Source organism: Microcaecilia unicolor, chromosome 1, assembly GCF_901765095.1.
Source record: "Microcaecilia unicolor chromosome 1, aMicUni1.1, whole genome shotgun sequence".
Classification (NCBI taxonomy): Eukaryota; Metazoa; Chordata; class Amphibia; order Gymnophiona; family Siphonopidae; genus Microcaecilia; species Microcaecilia unicolor.
This window is the reverse complement of record NC_044031.1, coordinates 383,626,791-383,649,473: the sequence shown is the minus strand read 5'-3', so window position 1 is coordinate 383,649,473 and position 22,683 is coordinate 383,626,791. Positions and strand designations below refer to the sequence as shown.

At 42.0% G+C, this 22,683-nt stretch overlaps 1 protein-coding gene across 5 annotated transcripts in view; it reads left to right on the top strand.

The window, feature by feature from the left end:
- Positions 1-22,683, top strand: part of ZC3H7B (zinc finger CCCH-type containing 7B) — a 187,356-nt gene that overhangs the window by 47,715 nt on the left and 116,958 nt on the right. For all 5 annotated transcript variants that reach the window (XM_030210471.1, XM_030210487.1, XM_030210479.1 and 2 more), the window contains 7 exons: positions 3,315-3,354; positions 6,713-6,910; positions 8,046-8,204; positions 10,205-10,285; positions 18,617-18,673; positions 19,609-19,651; positions 21,621-21,856. In XM_030210471.1, the coding sequence (XP_030066331.1) occupies positions 3,315-3,354; positions 6,713-6,910; positions 8,046-8,204; positions 10,205-10,285; positions 18,617-18,673; positions 19,609-19,651; positions 21,621-21,856 (814 nt within the window). The remainder of the gene's footprint in view (positions 1-3,314; positions 3,355-6,712; positions 6,911-8,045; positions 8,205-10,204; positions 10,286-18,616; positions 18,674-19,608; positions 19,652-21,620; positions 21,857-22,683) is intronic.

The window sequence follows — 22,683 nt, the reverse complement described above, 5'->3', positions numbered from 1 at the left end:
CTGGAGACTTGCCGTGGATAATCTTGTGGATTAATGTGTGGACGTTGAAGTTGATTTGTTGGTATACTAACCATAATCGCTCAACTACAAAACACTATGCACAACTTTGTGCAAAAACACACTCAGAACCTTACTGTACCATAAATACTACACTGGGCAGAACCTAATATACCACCCATACTGAAAATGCAGACCGTCAACAATATGAAACAAGGATCATAATATCACAATTCTCATGTAGAGCCACAAAACATCCTAATTCATGTTTAATGTGTGATAAAATGCCATACATAAGTAAATAAATATAAACATTTAATGTTGAGCACATGATTCTCAAAGTGGACATATTCCAAACACTATAATGAAAATAAAATGATCTTTTCTATCTTTGTTGTCTGGTGACTTTGTTTTTCTGATCATGCTGGTCCAGTATCCGATTCTGCTGCTATCTGTCCTCTTAACTCTGTTTCCAGGGCTTCCTTTCCATTTATTTCTTTACTTTCTGCCTTTCTTCATTTCTTGTCCTCGCTCCCCTGCCCCCCCTCCATCCATCCATACCCACCCATTGATTCTCTCCTCTCCTCTGCCCCCCCTCCAGCCATCCACACCCACCCACCCATTGATTCTCTCCTCTCCTCTCTGTTCCCGGGCAGATTTTCTAACAGGAGCTGCTCATCCAATCAGAGAGCTCTATTTGAATGCAGATTAACATACAGACACTCTAATGGGAATTTTTAGTGAAAAACACTAGCTAAACCCTTCATTTTTGGATCAGAGTTCACATTTTGATCAGAGTCATGCCCTAACATTAAGGCTGTAAACATTTCCAACAATTTTTACCCATAAATATGCAAATGAGAACCTCCCAAAAATGGACTAATTTGCATATGGCTTGAGCAAATTTGAGTACATAGCATACCAATCTCACTGCCTAGCACCTAAATCTGCAATTAGATTTAATGCAAATACTTTTAAAACTTATTTTTAGCACCTTTAAAATGTCAGGGGTTAGTGCAAGCCTCTTTGGTATGAAGTGCTCATGTGCAGGTATTCATCCTAGTTAAATATCTCCCTGGCAACCCAGGACACCTCCAGCCAACCCCCCCTACTCTGGTTTCTCAGCAGTAAGGTAATCAAACTACAACTGGTTATACACAAGGCTAGAGACGGCTTTCAATGCAGCTGCTGCTATTTAAACCCCCCAGAGCAGCAGGACTCGCAGGAGAACTACTACTGCTACTATTTAGCATTTCTATAGAAACAGCTGATCCATCCTGCTGTGCCTCTTATACCGGGCACCTATGACCACAATATATTGCTAGGACTTCTCGACTACTTCGGGATCAGTGGGCACATAATTAATTGGATCAAAGGATTCCTAACCACCAGAACTTATCAAGTGAAATCAAATACAAACATATCTTCACCATGGAAGCCTGACTGCAGTGTACCTCAAGGATCACAACTGTCACTGATCCTCTTCAACTTAATGATGACGCCACTAGCCAAATCCTTAGCCAACCAAGGCCTCAACCCTTTCATCTATGCTGACGATGTCACAATATACGTTCCTTACATACACGATCTGACAGAAATAACCAACGAAATCAACCTAAGTTTAAACATCATGGACTCATGGGCAAGTGCATTCCAATTAAAACTCAATTCAGAAAAAACACAGTCTCATCCTCTCATCCCAATACAATGTGAACAAACCCATAAATATAATCACCCCAGGCCACACCCTCCCTATCTCAGACAGCCTGAAAATCCTCGGCATGACAATCGACCGAAACCTCACCCTAGAGAGCCAAGTGAAATCTACAACAAGAAAATGTTCCATTCAATGTGGAAACTCAAACACCTGAAACCATTCTTCCCACGAGAAACATTCCACAACCTGATACAATCAATGGTACTAAGCCACGCAGACTACTGCAACGGCATCTATGCAGGATGCAAAGAACAACTTATAAAGAAACTACAGACCGCCCAAAACACGGCAGCCAGACAAATATTTGGAAAAACACGTTTCAAAAGTGCCAAACCCCTCTGAGAAAAACTACATTGGCTCCCAATCAAAGAACTTATCGCCTTCAAAATTTGCACCATGGTTCACAACATTACCTACGGCGAAGCCCCAGCATATATGACAGGGCTGATAGACCTGCCAACCAGAAATACAATCAAATCAGCAAGAGCATACCTAAATCTTCACTACCCAAGCTGCAAAGGTCTCAAATACAAATCAACTTACACAACCAGCTTTTCCTACATAAGCACACAACTATGGAATGCACTACCAAAAGCAGTGAAAACAATATACAACCATCTAAACTTCAGGAAATCACTAAAAACCTACCTATTCAAAAAAGTATATACTACTGACAACCTAAAAGCCACCCTGCTACACAAATATATAAAGAAACTAATGGACCTAATGCAATCTTCTCCTCTCTATGATTCCCAAATGTTTCTGTAACACATGTATCTTATTCTACCATTATACCACTTTGTATTTGTTCTTTACCGGCTTGGCGTACGCCTACAGTATTGTGTAAGCCACATTGAGCCTGCAAATAGGTGGGAAAATGTGGGATACAAATGTAACAAATAAATAAATAAATAGTTGTCAAGGACTCTGACAAATTCAGAAAGCTAACAGCGAGTATGTTCTGCCCATTCTGAAGGTACCTGACTTAGCTGTACCCTTGGTGTATGCCGTTAGCTTATTCCTAGGTTAGTGACCATGCTGGACACCTAAAACATAATTGCCTTCGGTTGTCTTACTTTTGACATAGGATTGAGGAGCTGAAGGTACAATCAGCTCCCATAAGGAGAGTGGTCAATGCAGAGCTTTTTTTTTTTTTTTTTTTAATGTCCGTGTCTGTCTTCATCTGTTTACTAGGGAACCTAACTCACTTGTCTGAACTGGTCTAGCAGGATTCAAGGAAAAAAATGGAACATTTAAATTTTGCTTTTTTTACTTGCATCCCCTGATCCTGCGTGTGCATTTGTAGGTCAGTGATGTTCTTTCTCACTGGTGGATATAATTTACTCTACTGATGTTGAGTTATATATTTTTCTTTCTTGCCTTCCCCTTCCCTGTGAGTTCTTTCTTGCAGTGCAGGTATTGGATAATGTTCCAACAGATCACTGACTTTAGAGGTGGCTGCATGTCCTCTCTTAGCTATGGGGCTAAGGTGTTGGTCAGCGACTTGGGGAACATGGGTTGTTTATATGCCACTCTGCTGTGAATTGAAGTACTTGCCTGTTGATAATCTCTTTATCATAATTTAATCTTCTTTTCACAGATCTACGGTACCTTTTCCTGGGACTCATGAGGACTATGAGGTATAGTTTACATGACAGATTTCTGTGGTTCAGATTGCCAGGCAAGGGCTGGGTAACAAAACTGTAAATGGAAACTCACTGGCTATGGTATTAGTGTGACCTATTTACAGGGCTGTTTTACTGAAGAAGAAACGAGATTTTGGATTTAGCTCGTATGTTTTTCAGTAGTTCAAGGCATGTTACACTGAGGTACTGTACATATTAATAGTTGCTGGAGGGCTTACTATTTATTTTTGTACCTGAGGCAGTGGCAGGCTCAGCGAGTTACCCAAGATCCCAAGGAGCCGCAGTGGGATTTGAACCTCTACTTCCCAAGTTCTCAGCTCACAGATGTAACCATAAGGCCAAGCGTTCTCAGCTCAGTCCTTGGGATACACTTAACCAGCCAGGTTTTCAGGATATCCACAATGAATATGCATGAGATAAAGTTGCATGTACTATCTCCATTCTATGCAAATCCATCTCAGGTATTGTTGCATCCCTCACCTCTGCGTTCTGCCTGCTCCTCGGCCTCGTCCCTGGGATAGGGAGCGTCGGCCGTGCTGCTTGGGCCGGCGCTCTGATGCTGCTCCCCTCCTGTTTGCTGTGTCAGATGTCAGGGCAGCGCGGCACCCTTGCCCTTCGGCCGCTGTTGCTGTTGGAGCGCTGGCCATCTTGGGGTCCTGGCGCTCCAGGACAAGGTGTTCTCTTCCTGGCGTGGAGCCCGGGAACTCGGGCCACGCCTCCCGCGCCCGGATTGGCCAGTGGCCTCGTGGTTCCGCCTGCTCCTGTTGGCTGGCCAATCTGCATCCCTCTAGCCAGCTGATTCCACTTCCCTGCCAGCTGATGGTTGTCTTTCAGGAGGGGAGGGGGGTATTTAAGGAGCAGCTTTTTCCCTTCAACTTTGCTTCGGCTTCTACTTTTGTAGATCTGCCTGTGCCTCTGAGTGACTTGTCTGTTACTACTAGCTGCTTGACCTGACCTGATCTCTGCTTGGAACCCAACTACTCTCTGCTTGCCGCCTGACCTGATCTCTGCTTGGAACCTGACTACTCTCTGCTTGCCGCCTGACCTCTACTTGGAACCCGACCACACTCTGCTTGCCGCCTGACCTGACCTCTGCTTGGAATCCGACTACTCTCTGCTGGCTGCATGACCTGACTTCTGCTTGAAACCCGACTACTCTCTGTTTGTTGCCTGACCTGACCCCTGCTTGGAACCTGACTACTGCTGCTTGACCCAACTACTACTCTGTCCCAACCCTCTGTTGCTGACCCAACTCTAGCTTCTGACTGAGTCCAGCCTTCTCTTGCCTGTTGTCTGCGGCCGTCTGACCCCCGCAATATCCGGAAGTCGTTCAGGCCGCCTGCACCTGGGGGCTCAACCCTCAGGGAGCGGTGGTCCTCCCAGGTGAAGCCTCGGGGTTTGCTCGGCTGCCCGACCGGGTGCAGGCTAAAGACCTCATCACTGTGTTCCGTCTGGTTACAAGGGCTCACGATCGTGATAGGTATATTCATTGTAGATAGCCTGAATACCTGGCTGGCTAGTTTTTGTCCCAAGGATGGGTTGAGAACCCCTGCATTAGCCTATTCCTCCAGTTGCAAAGTCACATGGCTCATATCGTGAAATTTGACTCCTGGGCACTTTTCTGGTGTGGGTGTGTTTTATTCGGAGAATGTTATTGATGGTAGATTTCATGATGCTCTGCAGCAACACTTACAGTTAAGCAGTGCTTTTCATTTATTATTCTTATATTAAAAGCTTATATAGTGCTAGTCGTTCAAGATGCTTTACACGTATAAAATAACAATCACCTCATGTAACATAAAAAAGGTAAAGGGTCATGGATTTGATTCACCACCATTGTGTGCTACAACTAAAGTGTTTTATGTTTTGTTATATGCAGGCCCACAATCACACAAAAGAAAATCTGTACCTGACCTGACTCAGGGAGATCCCTAAAAGTTATCCCTGAAGCAACGACACGCTTGTATATCTGTCCTGCATCCCCCATATGCTCTGGGATACCACCTAGTTATTTACTCTAGTCTGCAGTGGTAGAGCAACTTTAAGGCTCTGTGGGAGGGGTAGGGGGGTTCTCAAGAAGATTTAGCTTGGGGGCTCCAAATTTTAAACTTGAATCACTGGCACTGTGGTAAGGGACTGATAGCATGTGCCACTGTAGTGGTGGCAGGGCCGCTGAGAGACTGGGCCCCCCTGAATTCAAATCATAGTGCCTCACCTCGACCTCGCTCCGTGTGAAAGAAGCGCAGCAGCGGCAGTCTGCAGATCACCTCCCTTCGGGCCTTCCCTCCCTGTGTCCTGCCCTCGCGCAAGTTACGTCAGACAAGAGCGGGACACAGCGAGGGAAGGCCCGATGGGAGGCGATCTGCAGACTGCCGCTGCTGCGCTTCTTTCACACGGAGTGAGGTCAAGGTGAGGCGCTATGATTTGAATTCAGGGGGGCCTGGCCCGGTGGTGGAAGGGACTGCGGTGCCGGGCCCCCCCTTGGAGACCTGAGCCCAGGGAATTTTGTCCCCCTTGCCCCCCCTCTCGGTGGCCCTGAGTGGTGGTGTCTACCACAGCCCTTGAGGTGGTAGCCAAATTTCCCTATACATTCTCAAAAGCCTCTGGCATATACCAAGTGTGGGGCAGTGGGTGCGGTCTGCCCTGGGTGCAGGCAGCAAGGGGTTGCTCTGAGCAGTTGCGTGGTTGTTGCCTCTGCCGGTCCCCTGCCCCAGAACATGAAGTTGATGTTGGAGGGGGCAGGAGACCAGCAGAGCCGACAGCTGCGTGACTGCTCGGCACACTCTGTGCTCAGAGGAGGGGGAGTGGGGGTGCCCCACCCCGGGTGGCAACCAAAGCAGGTATGCCACTGTCAAAAGTTCACCTGAATCACTCACATCCCATAGAGTTGTTTCCTGTACTGCAGAATGATAGCTAAAAATCACAGCAAAGCCATGTGGGCAAGTTCAAGGCTTTACTTTGTTTCAAAAGAATAATAAACCTTCCTAGCGAATTGAAGCAGAGTTGCTTGTGTACAGTCTGCTTTGGAAGTTTAGTAATAACAAAACTGAAATTGAGACATTAGATTTAGTTGGTTACAGACACTTAATACTGAATTATAAGCTAACATGAAGAGACATTCAAGGGAATTGGAGTTAGACTTCTGATCCTCAGCTATAAAGTAGCTATTTAGAGTAAGGGAATGGACAGGGTAATAAGAATTCTGCATAATCTCGTGGCTTTTCAGTATGTTCTTACCTACTTCCTTTGTGTCCTGCTTACGTCCTTCCATAGACGTAACACCCCTGATGTTGAGTACAGCAATGGCCCCTCCATGGCTTTCACTGCTTCCTAATGTGTTTTCTTCTCTCAGGCCTTTCTGTACAAGCTAGTCAAGAACTTGTTTGCTGAGGGCAATGCCTTGTACTGGGAGGCAGAGACCAAGCTGGCCCTGGGGCAGTACACAGAAGGGCTAAATGTGGCCGACTACGCAGTCACAGATGACGTGACCATTGCTCAGGAGCTGGTGTGTAAGCTGCACGTCAACCGAGCTGCCTGCTATTTTGCCATGGTAAGCAGCAAGGCCCATCCCTTTGGCTGTGGCTTGTGAGGTGGGTGAAAGGCTGAGTGTACTGAAAGTTCTCCAGGACATGACATTGCTGTGAGAGCCCAGCTTGCGCTGCTCGGTAAGGGTAAGAAGTCTTGAATTTGATATACTGCCTTTCGGCGGTACAACCGAAGTGGTTTACATATTATATACAGGTACTTTCTTGGTCCCATGACTTGGCCAGATTTAATCGTAGGGCAGTTCATGGCATGGAGTCAAGTTTGTGAAAGTTGCTGCCCTGTACCTATGTTCAAGCACTGTCAATATTTGCCTAATGCAAAAGTCAAAAAATGGAGAAGTGTTGAGAAAATATATAAAAACTAGTGGAACCAAGCTCGTTTCGTCAACAATGAAACGGGCCCTAGGAAGGCTGTCATGTAAGTGGCTTTTTCTCTCTCCCCCTGCCCTGCCCTCCATGTCCAGCGATTCTCCTCTTCCTTGCCCTCCCCTCCATGTCCAGCGATTTGTACCTGAACGTTCTCTGATTGACTGGCTTCCGTTCCGTTCGTAACATCCTGACGTCAGCTAGCCTCCAGCGTTCCCTTCCCTCTCACTGTTCTGCCCTCCTCTGACGTCATTATGTTGTTACGCGAGGGCGGGACAGTGAGAGGGAAGGGAACGCTGGAGGCTTGCTGACGTCAGGAGATGTTACGAACCCAGCCAGCCAGCCATTGGAGGTACAAATTATTATATAGGATATTCAGCCACATGGGGGGGACCTAACTTGGCAAAGCCACTCTGTGGGATAGACATTCATAGCACTAACCACGTGCAGCCCTGTTTTGGGTCTGATTTCCACCATTATTGATAACCTCTGAGTAGAGAGGTCAAAGTTGCACAGATCTGGAGCTTGAGCATCTCTCATGCTCTCAATCCTCCAGAGTAGGGCTGAGCGGAAAGTTCACTCTGCTGATGCCTATATGTACCTGTTCTGGAAAAAAATAGGGGGAGGGGGACTTTGAATTTTAGTATCTTTCATAACCATTAAAAACTTGCATGCAAAAATCCAGTCTAAAAGTGTAAACAAAGTGCAGTGGGAAGGAGAATAACTGCAGCGCAGAGAAAACATGTTATTCGATAAGATATATTCCTTTCCTAGGGGCTGTACGAGAAGGCATTAGAAGACAGTGAGAAAGCTCTGAGCGTGGACAAAGAGAATATCCGGGCACTTTTCCGTAAGGCCCGGGCCCTGAACGAGCTGGGGAGACACCAAGAAGCCTATGACTGCAGCAGGCACTGTCTGCTTTCCCTCCCGCATGTAGGTCTTTGGGGTTTTTATCCTCTTTGGGGAGCTGTCACATATACATGGGGAAGTACATTACCTTCTTTGGACATTTTTTTTTTCAGGTGGCTCATTGGTGCTGCCCTAGAGCCTTCAGTGATGGTGGCAGCTCAGGGGCAAGAGATCATGTGGGCAACATGAAACTGTATGCCTAGGCCTCACTGGTATGGGAGGCACTGCACACATAGCCATAGGGAATGCATCTAGGGCATGATGTGCCCCCCTTGCTGCTCCCCTCCCAAAAAGCATTACATAAGATGTTTTTAATGTCCTCCCCCACTTTGTGTTTGTACTTGCTATTAGGGATGTGTAGTCTTTGTGTATTTGTTATGTTTGTGTGCTTTAAATTTAGTGCACCCTAAATCAGTTTAACTTGCGTTAACCTACAGATTAACACTCATTAATTTGATTAGTGCATTTTAAAACATTGTAAAGTGCATGAAAATTTTTTTTTAAGAAGAATGTGGAAAACAATCTGAAAAAAATGCCAACAAATCAGGGAAAAGGTCGAATGAACTGAAAATGTTTACTCTATGCACATCCTTATGCTATCCCTGAGTGAGGCCTGGCAGCCCTTCTCAGTCCTTAGCCTGGTGATGTCTGAGGACAGCAGTAAAGCCCGACACAGAATGACTGATGGTCAGGAAAAATGATTCTTTTTCTTTTATTTGCTTCCTAAGCAGTAGAAAGTTTGTTCTTTCCTGGCCATCCACCTCTGAGCTGGTTACACATCAAGATCTCAACTTGCTATAAGTTGTCAGGGTAAAGACACATTAGCAAGTTCTTATTGGTTGTAATGATCTTTCTTTTTCCTGTTAATGAGTAGCTGTTAGTTACAGTGCCGGCTGAAGGGATTGTGGCGCCCAGAGCTACTTTTTTGGATCAGCGCCCTTCCCCCTGCTGCATCAGCACCCCCTCCCCTGCAATTCCCTTACAGCCACATCGGCTCCCAACCAGCCAGCTCCTGCCCATATCACCTACCTTCCAGCCAACCGTCTTCCCCCCCTCCCCCCCCACAAGGTCAACTGCATATCTCTGATCACCCCACATGCGATCCCCACTCATCTACTCCCCATTACTTCATTTGTACTCATTAATCCTCCTCACTCATCTCCTTGACAGCCCCCCATGGCCTCTCTTACATTCCCAGCACCGTCTCCCTATCTTTCCCCCTCCCACCTTTTGTAGCCTGACATCTTCCTTTCCCGTTGCCTCCATCCCCACCCCTCCAAAGCATCTTTCTGTCCGATCTTTCTTCTCCCCTGCCCCCCTCCTTGTGGTCCAGCATCTCTCTTCCCTCCCTTCCTTTGTCCAACATTGTTGGGGGGGGGGGGTCTCGCTCATTCTCACTTTTTCTTCCACCCTGGGGGGGGGGTCTAACTTCTCTCCCATCTCCTCTCCTCCGGGGTCAAGCCCTCCCTCACCTGGGCCACCCCTCCCTACCTTCAAATCTTTCTTTGCTGCTGCTGTCAGCAACTTTTAATGTACATGTGCTACCTGAAACCTGACCAAGAGCCTTTCCTCTGACAGGCCCTGCCCACATGGAAACAGGAAGTTCAGTCAGAGGAAAGGCTCCGGGTCAGTTTGCAAATAGTGCATGTATATTGCTGCTGCTGCCGCTGGCGATCTCTAAAGAGAGAGATATTAAGGTAAATTGAGGTGGGGATGTCGGACCATGGATAGGCAGTGGAGGGAGAGATACCTGATCAGGGGAGAGGAGCAGGTGGATGGAAGAGGGTGCTGCATGTAAAAGTACAGCAGTGAGAGCAAAACACGCTCTTGCCGCTGTGAAGATTGATCTGGTGAAGCAGATAGTTGGCACGCTGAGCCAGTTCCTCACCTGGTTATGCCTTGAGCCTGCCTTGGGTAATAATTGCTCTTTCAATGCAACCTGCAGATTGTGCTCCTTCTGTGGAGATGAAGGGGAGAACCTCTGCTGAAGAGGGAGAAACTCACTGAGCTTTTCTCTTTCCCAGGATGAAAGTGTCATTAACCTGGGAAAGGAGTTGGCCCAGAAGCTGGGGTTAAAAGTGCGCAAAGCTTACAAGAGAGCCCAGGTACGTGTCCTTGCAAGCATGTTGCATTGGCTGCTAAAGGGATTCATGTCGTCGATGACAGGGTAAGGGCTTTTTCGGCTCAGTGCTTTGTTGTATGAAGCTGGTGTATTTGGGGGTAGATCGGTTTGATGGCACAGTGACAACTCAGAGGACAAGTGATGGTGATGAAGCAGGCTAATCACAGTGAGCTTCATCTTCTGCTTGTCCTTGTGCTGTGGCAGTACTGCTGAAATGGTGCTTGGAGACCTCAGGAAGGAGGAAGAAGCTGTTGTTGGTCTCTGGGTTGCCTACTGTCTGGCCAGAGTGCATCATGGGAAGCTGCTGTACCATAAGATGGAGCTCAGGCTCACTCAATCACATAGGCTCTTTGTAAGACTTGCCTACCTAATGGAAGCAGGCAGTAAGGCAGTGGTTCCCAAACCTGGTCCTGGAGGAACCCCAGCCAGTTAGGTTTTCATGATATCCACAGTGAATATTCATGAGAGTGATTTGCATACCGAGGAGGCAAATTGTTATACTCCAAACTATCATTGTACAATTATAATATTAATTCCACTACATTTATTATAATATTTCTTAGAAAACCACATTTAATACAATTTGAATTTAAAAACAAAAACCTGACTAGAATCTCGTGTGGATTTCTATAAGACGTATAACATGTTGCCTGCAAAAGACCACGACATTTTGTTTCACACAGCATTGTAGTTTCAAGCTTCATAACAGTGTCCACAGGATTACGAAGTTGTCGTGATCATTCTCAAACCTCTTGGATGTTGGTTCAATCTTTATCCAGAGTCTCCTTGGACATACTCCACATGCTGAACCCCCCTTCCCAGGGGATATTGAAACTCACACTGTTGTTGAAACCCACACTGACTTCGCTGCAATCAGAAATTTCTCACAACTGGATACCAGTCAGCATTTTTGTTTATTCCAAAATGAACTGGAAAATCAACTTATGACATGAAAGAAAGAGTCTAGATTATTTTAGGAGGACCAGGTGATGGGGTTTTAAAAACAATTTTATTTATTTATTGGGATTTATTAACCGCCTTTATAAAGAGGTCCACCCAAGTCGGTGTATAGCAGGTACAGTTTAAGATATAACAATTTTGTTAACAGCATAATAATAGTAACATAACCAAGAATAAACAAATGCAATAAATGAGGTAAACTTGAAAACAGTAAATTGAAACCTAATAATAGAACTACCGTGAAACAGTATCAAAAATATGTGCATTTAACAGTTCTGGAATTCAGATATCAGAGATATAATACTAATGATACACCTAATAAGCATTAGAACATTCAACTAACATAGATATGATGCTAAAGATTTTCTACAATACGGTTTATGATATAGCTGAGGGACCAAGAGCAGATATATGATGGGAACAAGATGTGTGGTAGAGTCAGTTGGGATAATTTGATGGTTAGCTAAAATCAAGGCATGAAGGTGTTTTGCTGACCCAGACTAGAAAGATAATTCCTTACTAGCTCTGGCAGCGGCCTGGAAGCAAAAGAACACACCTCCCCTTACTGCTGTAATTGAGGAAGCAGACTGTATATATCTGATGTCTAAGCTGACTGCCACGTGCAGCAACTTATTATTTGGTTTTTTTCAAATCTGGGAGCCTTACAGAAATGGTTGATTAATTTCAGTTGTAGTAATATTATCCCCCTGTTTACAAAGCCGTGCAGCAATGCTGACAACAGCATTAGCGCACCGGCAGCCACTAGCGTGGCTTTGTAAACGGGGGGGGGGGGGGGGGGTTAATGTGCAGTTCAGTATCTTGCAGTTGCATTACTCAGCAGGCATGGACTTTGCAAGGTATACATCAAGGGAATTGGATGGGGGGAGGATTGGAATTGTTTGATAAGTTGAATAGGTTGTATTAGCTACATGTTACTGTTTGGCTTTGTTCTGATAGTATATACATAAATAAAAAATGTGGAAAAAAAATAGAATTTCCTTCCCTAAGTTTGCAGGGTTGATCTTAGTTCCATGAATGCAAGCTTTAGTATTTTCACATTTATTTATTTATTGCATTTGTATCCCACATTTTCCCACCTATTTGCGGGTTCAGTGTGGCTTACAATACATTGTGAATGATGAAAATACAATTTGTTACAACTCGGTTATGGATTACATTGTGAGGAGTTATGCGAAGATAAAGTCAAAGTATCGTTAAGGGAATAGAACAATGGAAAGAAACATCGGGAAACTGATAGGGCAACAAAACAATAGTAGGAGAATAGAGGTCACTCTGAGAAAAGGGATGCTACCAGAAGTGTGACAAAGTTTTGGTTCTTGGGTCAGTTCTTTTTACCATTTGTGTAAGTGATATTGCTGAAAGGCTGTCTGGTATGGTTTGCCTCTTTGCGGATGATACAAAATCTACAATAGCATAGACATCTCTGATGAGGTGGATAACATGAGGATGGACCTAGCAAGGCTTGAAGAATGGTTCAGAATTTAGCAGCTAAGATTTAATGCTACAATATGTAGGGTCATGCATTTGGGCTACAAAAACCTGAGGGAACGGTACAGCTTAGGGGGCGAAGAACTATTGCAGTGCCTTTTATGATTCAGGGTGGGCTTTAGCTGGTGCAACAGAGAGCAACTAGGCTTTTAACGAGTGTGGGGATAGATGGATGTAAGCAGCTCCAGTGTTGACTTCCCTTCATTAGTTGCCAGTATTTCTACGGGTGTGTCTGTCAAGTTCTTGGCCTCACATTGCTTGGTCATGCTTGCACGGTTTGGTTTGAAACATTTGAAGAAAAGATGGCTTGCTGCGTTCCCACTAAAACTTTGCACTCTGATCATGGGTGCATTTTGGTTGTTGCAGCAAAAAAGGAGTAGGATGGTCTGGCTCTTTCAATAACCCAGGGAGACGTATATGGTTACAAAGTCTTTATTAATGGTCATCAGATGACTCGACACGGCAGCCGTGTTACGGCGCTTGTGCACCTGCCTCAGGAGTCTAAAAAAACAAACAAAAGACATACAACAATCATATAAAGGAATAATATATAAAGAAACATCATGTGTGAAAAAAAAATATAAAAACCTGAATCATAAGTAACACCATATATATCAAAGAGAAGATTAAAATATAAAATATTTTGTACAATAAATCATAAAAGCAAAGTGAAATCATAATTATGCATTTCAAAAACATGTTACTTATATTGATATTGTAACATTTAAAATCAAACATATCATAACATGTAAACACATGTAAAAACCTTTGATTACTTTAAAACGGCTGTATATAAACCCTTTTAAGATCACATGTTTAAAACAAAATTTTTATATTATTATTATTTATATAAATGTGCTCTAGACTAAATACGACTGACCTTATGATGTTCCAAAATGTTTAAGAGAAAAAAAAACAAATTTTCTTTTGTGATAAAATGATGGGAATTCAACAATCCTACAAAGAGAACAGCATAGAGAAATGGATGACACTTTTGAATGTGCAGAAGAAAAAAGAAGGTGGAATAAAAATGTGTATGTACCTAATGAGTAAGTAAAAAGATATATATATATATATGCGGATATGTATAAAAACTTGTTTATGTAATATGAAAATATAATTGTGGAATTAAAAATGAAGAGTAAAAAAATAAAAAAATATAATAAAATCAAATATTGAGTAAATAGAAAAAATAAAAATTAAAAAATAAAACTGAAAAATACAAAATAAAACTAAAATGTGAAAAGGAAAACGGATAACTAAATGTTACTACTATTGGTGAAAAATAAATAATATATTAAAAAAATGGACAACCATCCCTGCTGTGTTTGAACAGAGACGGACCTCTGGCAGCACAACAAAAATCAGTATATCAAAAAAAAAAACTAGCACAACAAAGGATCTTTTCTCTGGATATAAAGATATTTCAACGTTTCTATGGACGATCATCCCTGGTGTATTTAAACAGAGACGGACCTTGCAGCACAACAACAAAAATCAGTATATCGAGAAAACCAACACAACAAAGGATCTTGTCTCTGGATATAAAGATATTTCAACGTTTCTTGGAAGGATCTATTATATTTTACTACTAGTCTGAATAGCGATAAATAATTAAGTTCCTCCATTCTTTACATATATATCATGTTCACGTTCACAAATTAAGAGGCACAGTATCGCAATTTGTAAGCTACAGCAAACATCTAGGAACATTAAAAGCCATAGTATGAACATCGTAGCATTATGCGCGTTTGATACTATAAACGGCTCAATGCAAAATTTATATGGGTGCAAACAGTAAAAAAAGGAAAGATGAAAAAATAAATAGTAATAAAAACAGGTGTCTCCTCTGTACTGCTGTAAACCCCATCGAGCGATACTGCCCACTGATGAGAAAAAAATTATGAAGTTATCAAGTTTTTAAAAAACAAGCTGGACTGTGAAGGTGGAAGATTTATACTTATTTCTGTGACAATATTGCTCCGGTGTTCTAAAAGGTGCTGATGTACTCACCAAATCAGTCGGAGAAAGGTACTTCCAGAGCTTGCAGTAGCAACGTCAGCAAGGAGTGCAAACAAAAGAGTGTAGATAAGACTGTCCGTTGTTTAAATAGGTGAAACTCGTGCCAAAAATACCAGGCATGCGCAGAATGATTTGACTGCCTAGTCCAGTATGAGACTAGATGACGTGCACATTAAAGTACTAAGCAAAAAATATGTTGCAATATAGATCAAATGCATGAATTAAAACATTCAAAATGAACATTGAATTATCTGATTACATTACTAGAAATAAATGCATAAGTTTCTCATATGAGGTAAAATTACAAAACAAAAAATAAGAAATTGAAAAATAAAAAATAAAGCTTATATTTGTTATTTGCCATGCTTTCTAAGAATGTCTTTTTACCTACTTATTTTGGTTTGCTAAAAATTTCTTTTAAAAACATCATGGTATATAAAGTGCTTCATACTGAAAAAATGAAATGAAAAATAATAAACAGAATTGAAAAAAATGAGAAATTAATAATAAATAGAAAAATTATTATAATAATGATGAGCCATGTTTCATAATTATATTTTTACTAAAATGCATAATGTACTGAAACCTATTTTTTGTGGATATTGTTTTATAAAACATTTTGTAAAAGTCAATAATAAGAAAATTTGCCTAAATATGTTTGATTCTTTACAAGGTTTTCATCATATTTAAGAAAAATCCTCTTTGTGATACCTTATATGAGGATAACACGGTAATCTAGTGTAGAATAAAATGAAATGGGTATGTTTGCCAATAATATCAAATATATAAAAAAAAGGGGGGGTATACATGAAGGGATAAAAATATATATGAAAACCAAAAATAACAAAAATAAAAATCACAATCAATATTATGCAAAAGTAAAAATCATTAAAAATAACTATGAGAATAGAAAATAAATGAACAATGAATGAATAAAAAAGACTGAAAAATAAAATAAAGAAATAAGAATATAATAATAAATCATAAATGATAAACGTGTTAAAATCACAGGGATATTAGCAACAAATATTAACCATGATGTGCAACAAAGATTATTTTATGCTTAATTGATATCTAAAAAAGGAATTTCAACTACTGAATAGTCTTATAGCTTTTCTGGGGACATATATGCATAAATGAGGATTTAGAGCAGAAATGTGTAGATTTTAGTGCTCCTAAATTTCAAAAAAGGTACATCTTTGTGGTTTGATTGAAGTCACAGGAATGGACTAAAGTCAATGTCTGCGTTCAAACCTAGCGGTGTTAAGGTTTGTAACTGAAAAATCAATCATTGTTCCTCTCGTAATAGCATATTGTCTGTTGTTTTTCTGCGCCAATTTTCTTTTAGAATCTTAAAGACAAAAAATTTTTAGGTCTTGAATAGAATGACCTTCTGTTTTCCAATGTGTAACTAAGGGTGCGGATTCCACATTCCTTCTAAGGCAACTACGGTGAGCAGGTGTGCTGGGATATTCCCTCTTCGTTGGATGACCTTATTTGTCTTTGTAACTGGATCAATATCCAGATCAGGAATGAGCCCGGGAATGATGTTCCACTCGCCAGGTGGTTTGGCTGGCGCCCAGCTTCCAGCATTCTGTACGATCTCCCAACAATGAGAGTTAGAATATATAGCACTAAATGAAAACTTAGATATAACAGGCATCTCTGAGACCTGGTGGAAGGAGGATGACCAGTGGCTCACTGTCATACCAGGTTACAAATTATATTGTAGTGACAGGGTGGATCGAATTGGTGGAGGGGTAGCTTTGTATGTTAAGGAGGGCCTTGAAAATTCTGCAGGAAATAAACACATCTTGGAATTCCTATGGATTGAAATTCTATGTGTAAAGGGGAAAAGGATAGTGATAGGGTTAAATGGTCAGTATTCTTAATGGAGAAGGGTAGATAGTGGGGTTCCCCAGAGGTCTGTGCAGGGACCGCTGCTTTTTAACATATTTATAAATGATCTAGAGATGGGAGTAATTGATGAGATAATTAAATTTGCTCAAAATACAAAGTTATTAAAGTTGTTAAATCGCAAGAGGACCGTGAAATATTACCTTACAAGACTGGGAATCCAAATGGTAGATGACGTTTAATGTGAGCAAGTGCAAAGTGATGCATGTGGGAAAGAGGAACCCGAATTATAGCTATGTAATGCAAAGTTCCACATTAGGAGTCACCGACCAGGAAAGGAATCTAGGTGTCATTGTTGATGATATGCTGGAACCCTCTGGTCAGTGTGCGGCAGCAGCTAAGAAAGCAAATAGAATGTTAGGTATTATTAGGAAAGGAATGGAAAACAAAAATGAGGACATAATAATGCCTTTGTATCGCTCCATAGTGTGACCGCAGCTCAAATATTGTGTTCAATTCTGGTCACCACATCTCAAAAAAGATATAGTGGAATTAGAAAAGGTACAGAGAAGGGCAACGAAAATGATAAAGGGGATAGGATAACTTCCCTATGGAGGAAAGGCTAAAGCAGCTAGGGCTCTTCAGCTTGGAGAAAAGACGACTGAGGGGAAATATGATAGAGGTCTGTAAAATAATGAATGGACTGGAACAGGTAGACGTGAATCCCTTGTTTACTCTTTCCAAAAATATTAGGGCCTGGGGGCACGCAATGAAGCTACAAAGTAGTAAATTTTAAAACTAATCTGAGAAAATATTTCTTCACTCAATGTGTAATTAAACTCTGGAATTCATTGCCAGAGAACGTAGTAAAAGCTGTTAGCAGAGTTTAAAGGTTTGGATGGCTTCCTAAAGGAAAAGTCCATAAGTCATTATTAAAATGGACTTGGGGAGAATCCACTGCTTATTTCTAGAATAAGCAGCATAAAATGTATTGTACTTTTTTGAGATCTTGTCAGGTACTTGTGACCTGGATTGACCACTATTAGAAACGGGGTACTGGGCTTGATGGACCTTCGGTCTGTCCCAGTATGGCAATACTTACGTATTTATGTACTTCTCTTCCTCCCCCTCCAGTGGGGGGCATGCCTTCAGCAGCACACACAGCTAGGGCTGGAAAACCAAACCCAGTGCCCTGCTGGTATTTCTCAAGCATTGAGTACTGGAGCAGAGGCCTTGCCTTAAAGAATGGATTTTGATGAACAGAAAATTTGAGTTAAATTGGGTTCAATTAGTCAAAACTTACATTAAAGTGTGTGCAATGGCCCGTGTGTTTTTTTTTTTTTTTTAATTCTAAAATTCCTGGAACACCCATGGTGTTTGCAGCGTTTTGCTCCCTTGCTGTGTATCATGTGAATCATTGAAAGTGAATGTGTTCCAGTAATTTCTGAGAAAAACCCTTTTTCCAAGTGCCACTGTGTACTCCTTGAAATCAAATTTGCTTCTTTCCTTGAATGGGGTTCAACATTGGGATGAACCATTTCAATGTCAGTTATTAAATATATGTTTATCCCTAATCGTGATATATTGCCTTTCAAAATTAAGGTGGTTTATAATCAAAAACAAATATATTTTTTTGTACCTAGCTCCATTCATTTTCATGAATTTCTTTTCCCCTTCTTTAGTGTAGTGTTGAAAATGTATTCTTGTTCTGTGTGTTGTGTTTGGAATTGAAGCCAGTGTGGGTGACTTCAGTTTTACAGTATTTGGAGCTGTGACTAGTCCTGCCCAAGAGACAGGAATTGGTGAGATGTTAGTGACTAGGGGATAGGCTTTATAGACTTAATTTTTTTTGGGTGTCTCAGATACATGGTGCAGAAGGATGCTGTTTGCCCAGGAGCTGAGGTGGCCTTCTGTCACAGGAGACTGCTTGCTTTTCACATGGTTTTTCCTTTTCTTTACTTTGCAGGAATTGGGGGCATTTGGGCTGCTCAGTAATGGGACATCAACAAGTTTAAGAAATCAGGTATGCTATACTGTTTCTATGTCTCTTATTGTTTTATTTCACTTTCTCTCTGTTCTTGAGCAGGCAACTGACTTGAAGGATCTGAGCATCAACTTGTTGGTGTGATTTCCAACCTTCCTCCTCCTCTTCCTCTAGGTTCCCAGCAAAATCAGAACCAGGGCCAGAGTCCAGTGCTATATGTGTATTCTTTTGTATATCACAGCTATCTGAGATTTTGTTTCCCCCCCTTAAAACTCATTTTAGTCCAGTCGTTGCAGTGACAGTCCTCAGCTGGAAGGGGACGTGTCACACCAGGAACCCTGCAGCTGGTTCTAAATCTAGCCACTAGGTGCCACTATTATACAATGACACTATTATACAATGACAAATGACTCCTTCCCTCATTCAGAGGCTGTGAAAGCTGTCTCTCTGCAGCATCTCTGGCCCCACCCAACCCAGGGAACAGAAGACCTGAGTCAGGTATTGAACCCAGTTTCTCCATGACATCCCCTAAGGCAGAGCTTCCCAAACTATGAGCTAGAACCCCAAATAGGGACACAAAACCTGCTTTTGGAGTCATGACCTAGGTGGACTTTGCAGAGGTACATCATTATTCTGCACCTTCAGGAGGTCACACAATTTTATTTGACCATAATCATGGGGTCATAGGCACAAAAATGTCGGTAAGCATTGACCTAAGGTTTTCTCTTACTCTCTATGCTGAGACTTTCATCTTTTTCTCTTGCTCCTCTTCCCCTCCATAACATCCCATGTAATACACTGGTGTGCATGGAATGGCAGCCTTGCCTGCACACCAGAGATGGCTGCGTTCACCCTTCTGTCCCTTGGTTTATGTTCATTAAGTGCTTTGATATCCAGTGGGCAAATGAGGGTTGTAGAAGCGCAGATGGCAAATGTGCTGTGTGCCAGAGATGTGACTCTTGTTTGTGTTGCAGACCTCTTCGAATGGGCTGGGTTCCATCAATGACATAGAGACAGGTAAGACCATGTCATCTTATACATTTTATTAGCAGTAGTATTCATATTAATGTTAATCTATTTTTTAAAATAAAGATTGGTGAGAGAAAGAGAGGCAATAAATCACTTCAAACCCTTGAAATTACAGCAAATTTTTTTTTTTTAGCCTTGCTTTTAACAATAAAGCTGGTCACTTTGAGACCCTTTTACTAAAGCTTAGTGTACGCTAATGGACATCAGCATGCACTAAGCGTTAGTAAAAATGCCTTTTTACCACTACTATAAAAGCTGTCTATGACACCTTTTGTATCTGGCCTGTGCATCCCTGCACTGTTGTAAGAAGTGGGAGAGCCAGCCACCTCTAGCAGGGGGTTGGTGTCTAGGATAAGTGTAGTCCGAGACAGCTGCTTGTGTTATTCCCGTAGAAGAAAAGGTTACACAGCGGCTGAGGCAGAGGAATTGAGAGAGCAGGAGGCACTGAGATACGTTTCGGCATTGCTTTTGTCTTGTAACCACTCGCCTCCACCTACCCTCCTCTCTTCCTTCCCGTTCACATTAATTGATTTGATTTGCTTACTTTATTTATTTTTTGTCTATTAGATTGTAAGCTCTTTGAGCAGGGACTGTCTTTCTTCTATGTTTGTGCAGCGCTGCGTACGCCTTGTAGCGCTATAGAAATGCTAAATAGTAGTAGTAGTAGTAATCAGTCATTTCAAAAGCAGCTTGTTACCTTTTGTGCGTTCTCTGTAACACAGGCCCTGGCTGTGGCTGTATCCAGAAGTGTGCACCTTGGTACTATTTATTTATTTTATTTCTTATATACTGCATGCAAGCCCAAAAGTTATCTAAGCAGAGTATCCAGTCACAGTAGGTATATTTCTGTCCCCGGAGGACTCAGTATAAGTTTGTAGCTGAGGCAGTGCAGGGTTAAAGTGATTTGTTCAAAATCACAGGTTGCTGCAGCAGGAGTTGAACCTTGTTTTCAGCCCGTTGCCCTATCCGTTAGGTGGCTACTCCACTCCAGTGAGAGCTGATGTGGTAGCAGATGGATGATTTTACTATCTGGCTGTGTTTTCTACTCCCCTCTTTATTGAGCTCGTACTCGGCAAGTTTGGAAAATGATGCAGTATCCTTGTATGTTGTATACAGTGGTGGCACTGGGGAAATACAGCACTTCCTCTTTTCACAAAGTTTGGTGGTAATAATGCAGTGCACTGTCACATGGGGAAAGTGCTGTTGGTTGTAATTTGCCTAGACTTGAGAGAACAAGCCTTCTTTTTACAGCCTCTGAGAAGGATACCACCTTAGGAGAGGACATTTGGTGCTCTCTGTCGCTAGAAGGGTTCATTAAGAGCTGAGGTAGGTAGGGAGGAAGGTTAAAGAGAAAATTGAGCCTTAAGTCCTGCAGGGGGTGGTTTCTGTTGTCTATATCACCTCCACTTCCATAACCCTGGCAACCAAGGCATTTCTTTGTGACAGGGGAATTCAGGCGGCAGATTGAGCAGCAAGGGCATGGGGGTACTGAAGTCAAAAGACGGGGAAGAATATTCAGGAAAATAAATTTTACTTATTAAAAAAGGAAGTCAGCTCCTTCAGGGTAAGCTTTGCACAGTATTTGTGCATCTTTTCTAATAAGCTAGCTGTATTAGTCTGGATTATCAAAATTGATACCCAGGATGGTGGCACTTTATAGACTAACCAGTATTTGAAACATGAGCTTTAGAGGATCAGAGTCCATTTCCCTTAAAGCTCATGTTTTTTAATAAATTGATTAGTGTATACATTGCTGGCATTCTCTGGGTCATGTCGGATATTCCTAATAAGAATGAATGCACACTTCCGTTGTATTCATATTCATTAGGATTGTCCTGAAAACTCGACTGACATAGGGACACTTGAGAACTGGTGTGAGCAGTATTATCCTGGTGTATTTTGGAGGAATCTGTGTAATAAAAAGTGGTGTTCCACATTGGTGTGTATTTTGTTGTAGATTTTTCTGTGGAGCTGCAGTGCATCCCTGCCCCCCTCGCTACCTCCATCCCAGTTAGCGATGTGTCTGTCCCCTCCACCCTCGAAACAAAAAGCCTTTCTCCTCCAGTTCCCACCACCCTGTCCATCTCAGACCGTCTGCCTGTTCCGGAGAGCGTGGAAGAATTCCCAGATGGTGACATTATTGGAGAAGAGCTAGACTCCATTTTGGATTCCATCACTGACGCATCACAGCTGGTAAGAAATGGAGCTAGGCTGCTCTAGACCTCCTTCCTCACTTTTATCTAGGCCTTGCCTCAGGGTTATACATCATTGAGAACCTCAACCAGTTAGAAATGCTTCTCTTCATGTACAACTACTTGGAAATATGTTTATAAGAAAATTAAACTAAACTTTTGGCATCTAATAACATTGTCTCCTGTGGGGAAGACGCTTACTTTTGGATAACTCTGTACTGATTTTGTACTCCAGCTCATCCAAAAGCACTGATACTGTGTCGTAGATGCTGAGAGGTGTCTTTTATTAGCTAAAAAAAAAAATATTCATACAAGATAGGCGAGGCAGGTCCAATTGCAAACAGGCAGAGGAGAAAAGAACTAGTAGCAGCTATCCAATGGCTTTATTCATGATAAAACAACAATAAAAATAAGACCAAAAAAGGTAAAAATGTCATCCGAAGTCCAGTAAAAATGACAATTCAATCAGTGGCCTAATATGACTAATTCTTTAGACTCGGAATAATCAGTGTTACACCACCTTAAGAACATAAGCGTTTGCCACAATGGGACAGACCGAAGTTCCATAAAACCCAGTATCCTGTTTCCAACAGTGGCCAACACAGGTCACAAGTACCTGGCAAGATCCCAAAACAGTAGAATATATTTTATGATGCTTATCCTAGAAATAAGCAGTGGATTTTCCCCAAGACCATGTTAATAATGGTTTATAGACTTTTTTTAGGAAGTTATTATTATTAGCGTTTGTATAGCGCTACCAGACACACGCAGGTTATCCAAACCTTTTTTTAAACTCCGCTAAGCTAACTGCTTTTACAACATTCTCTG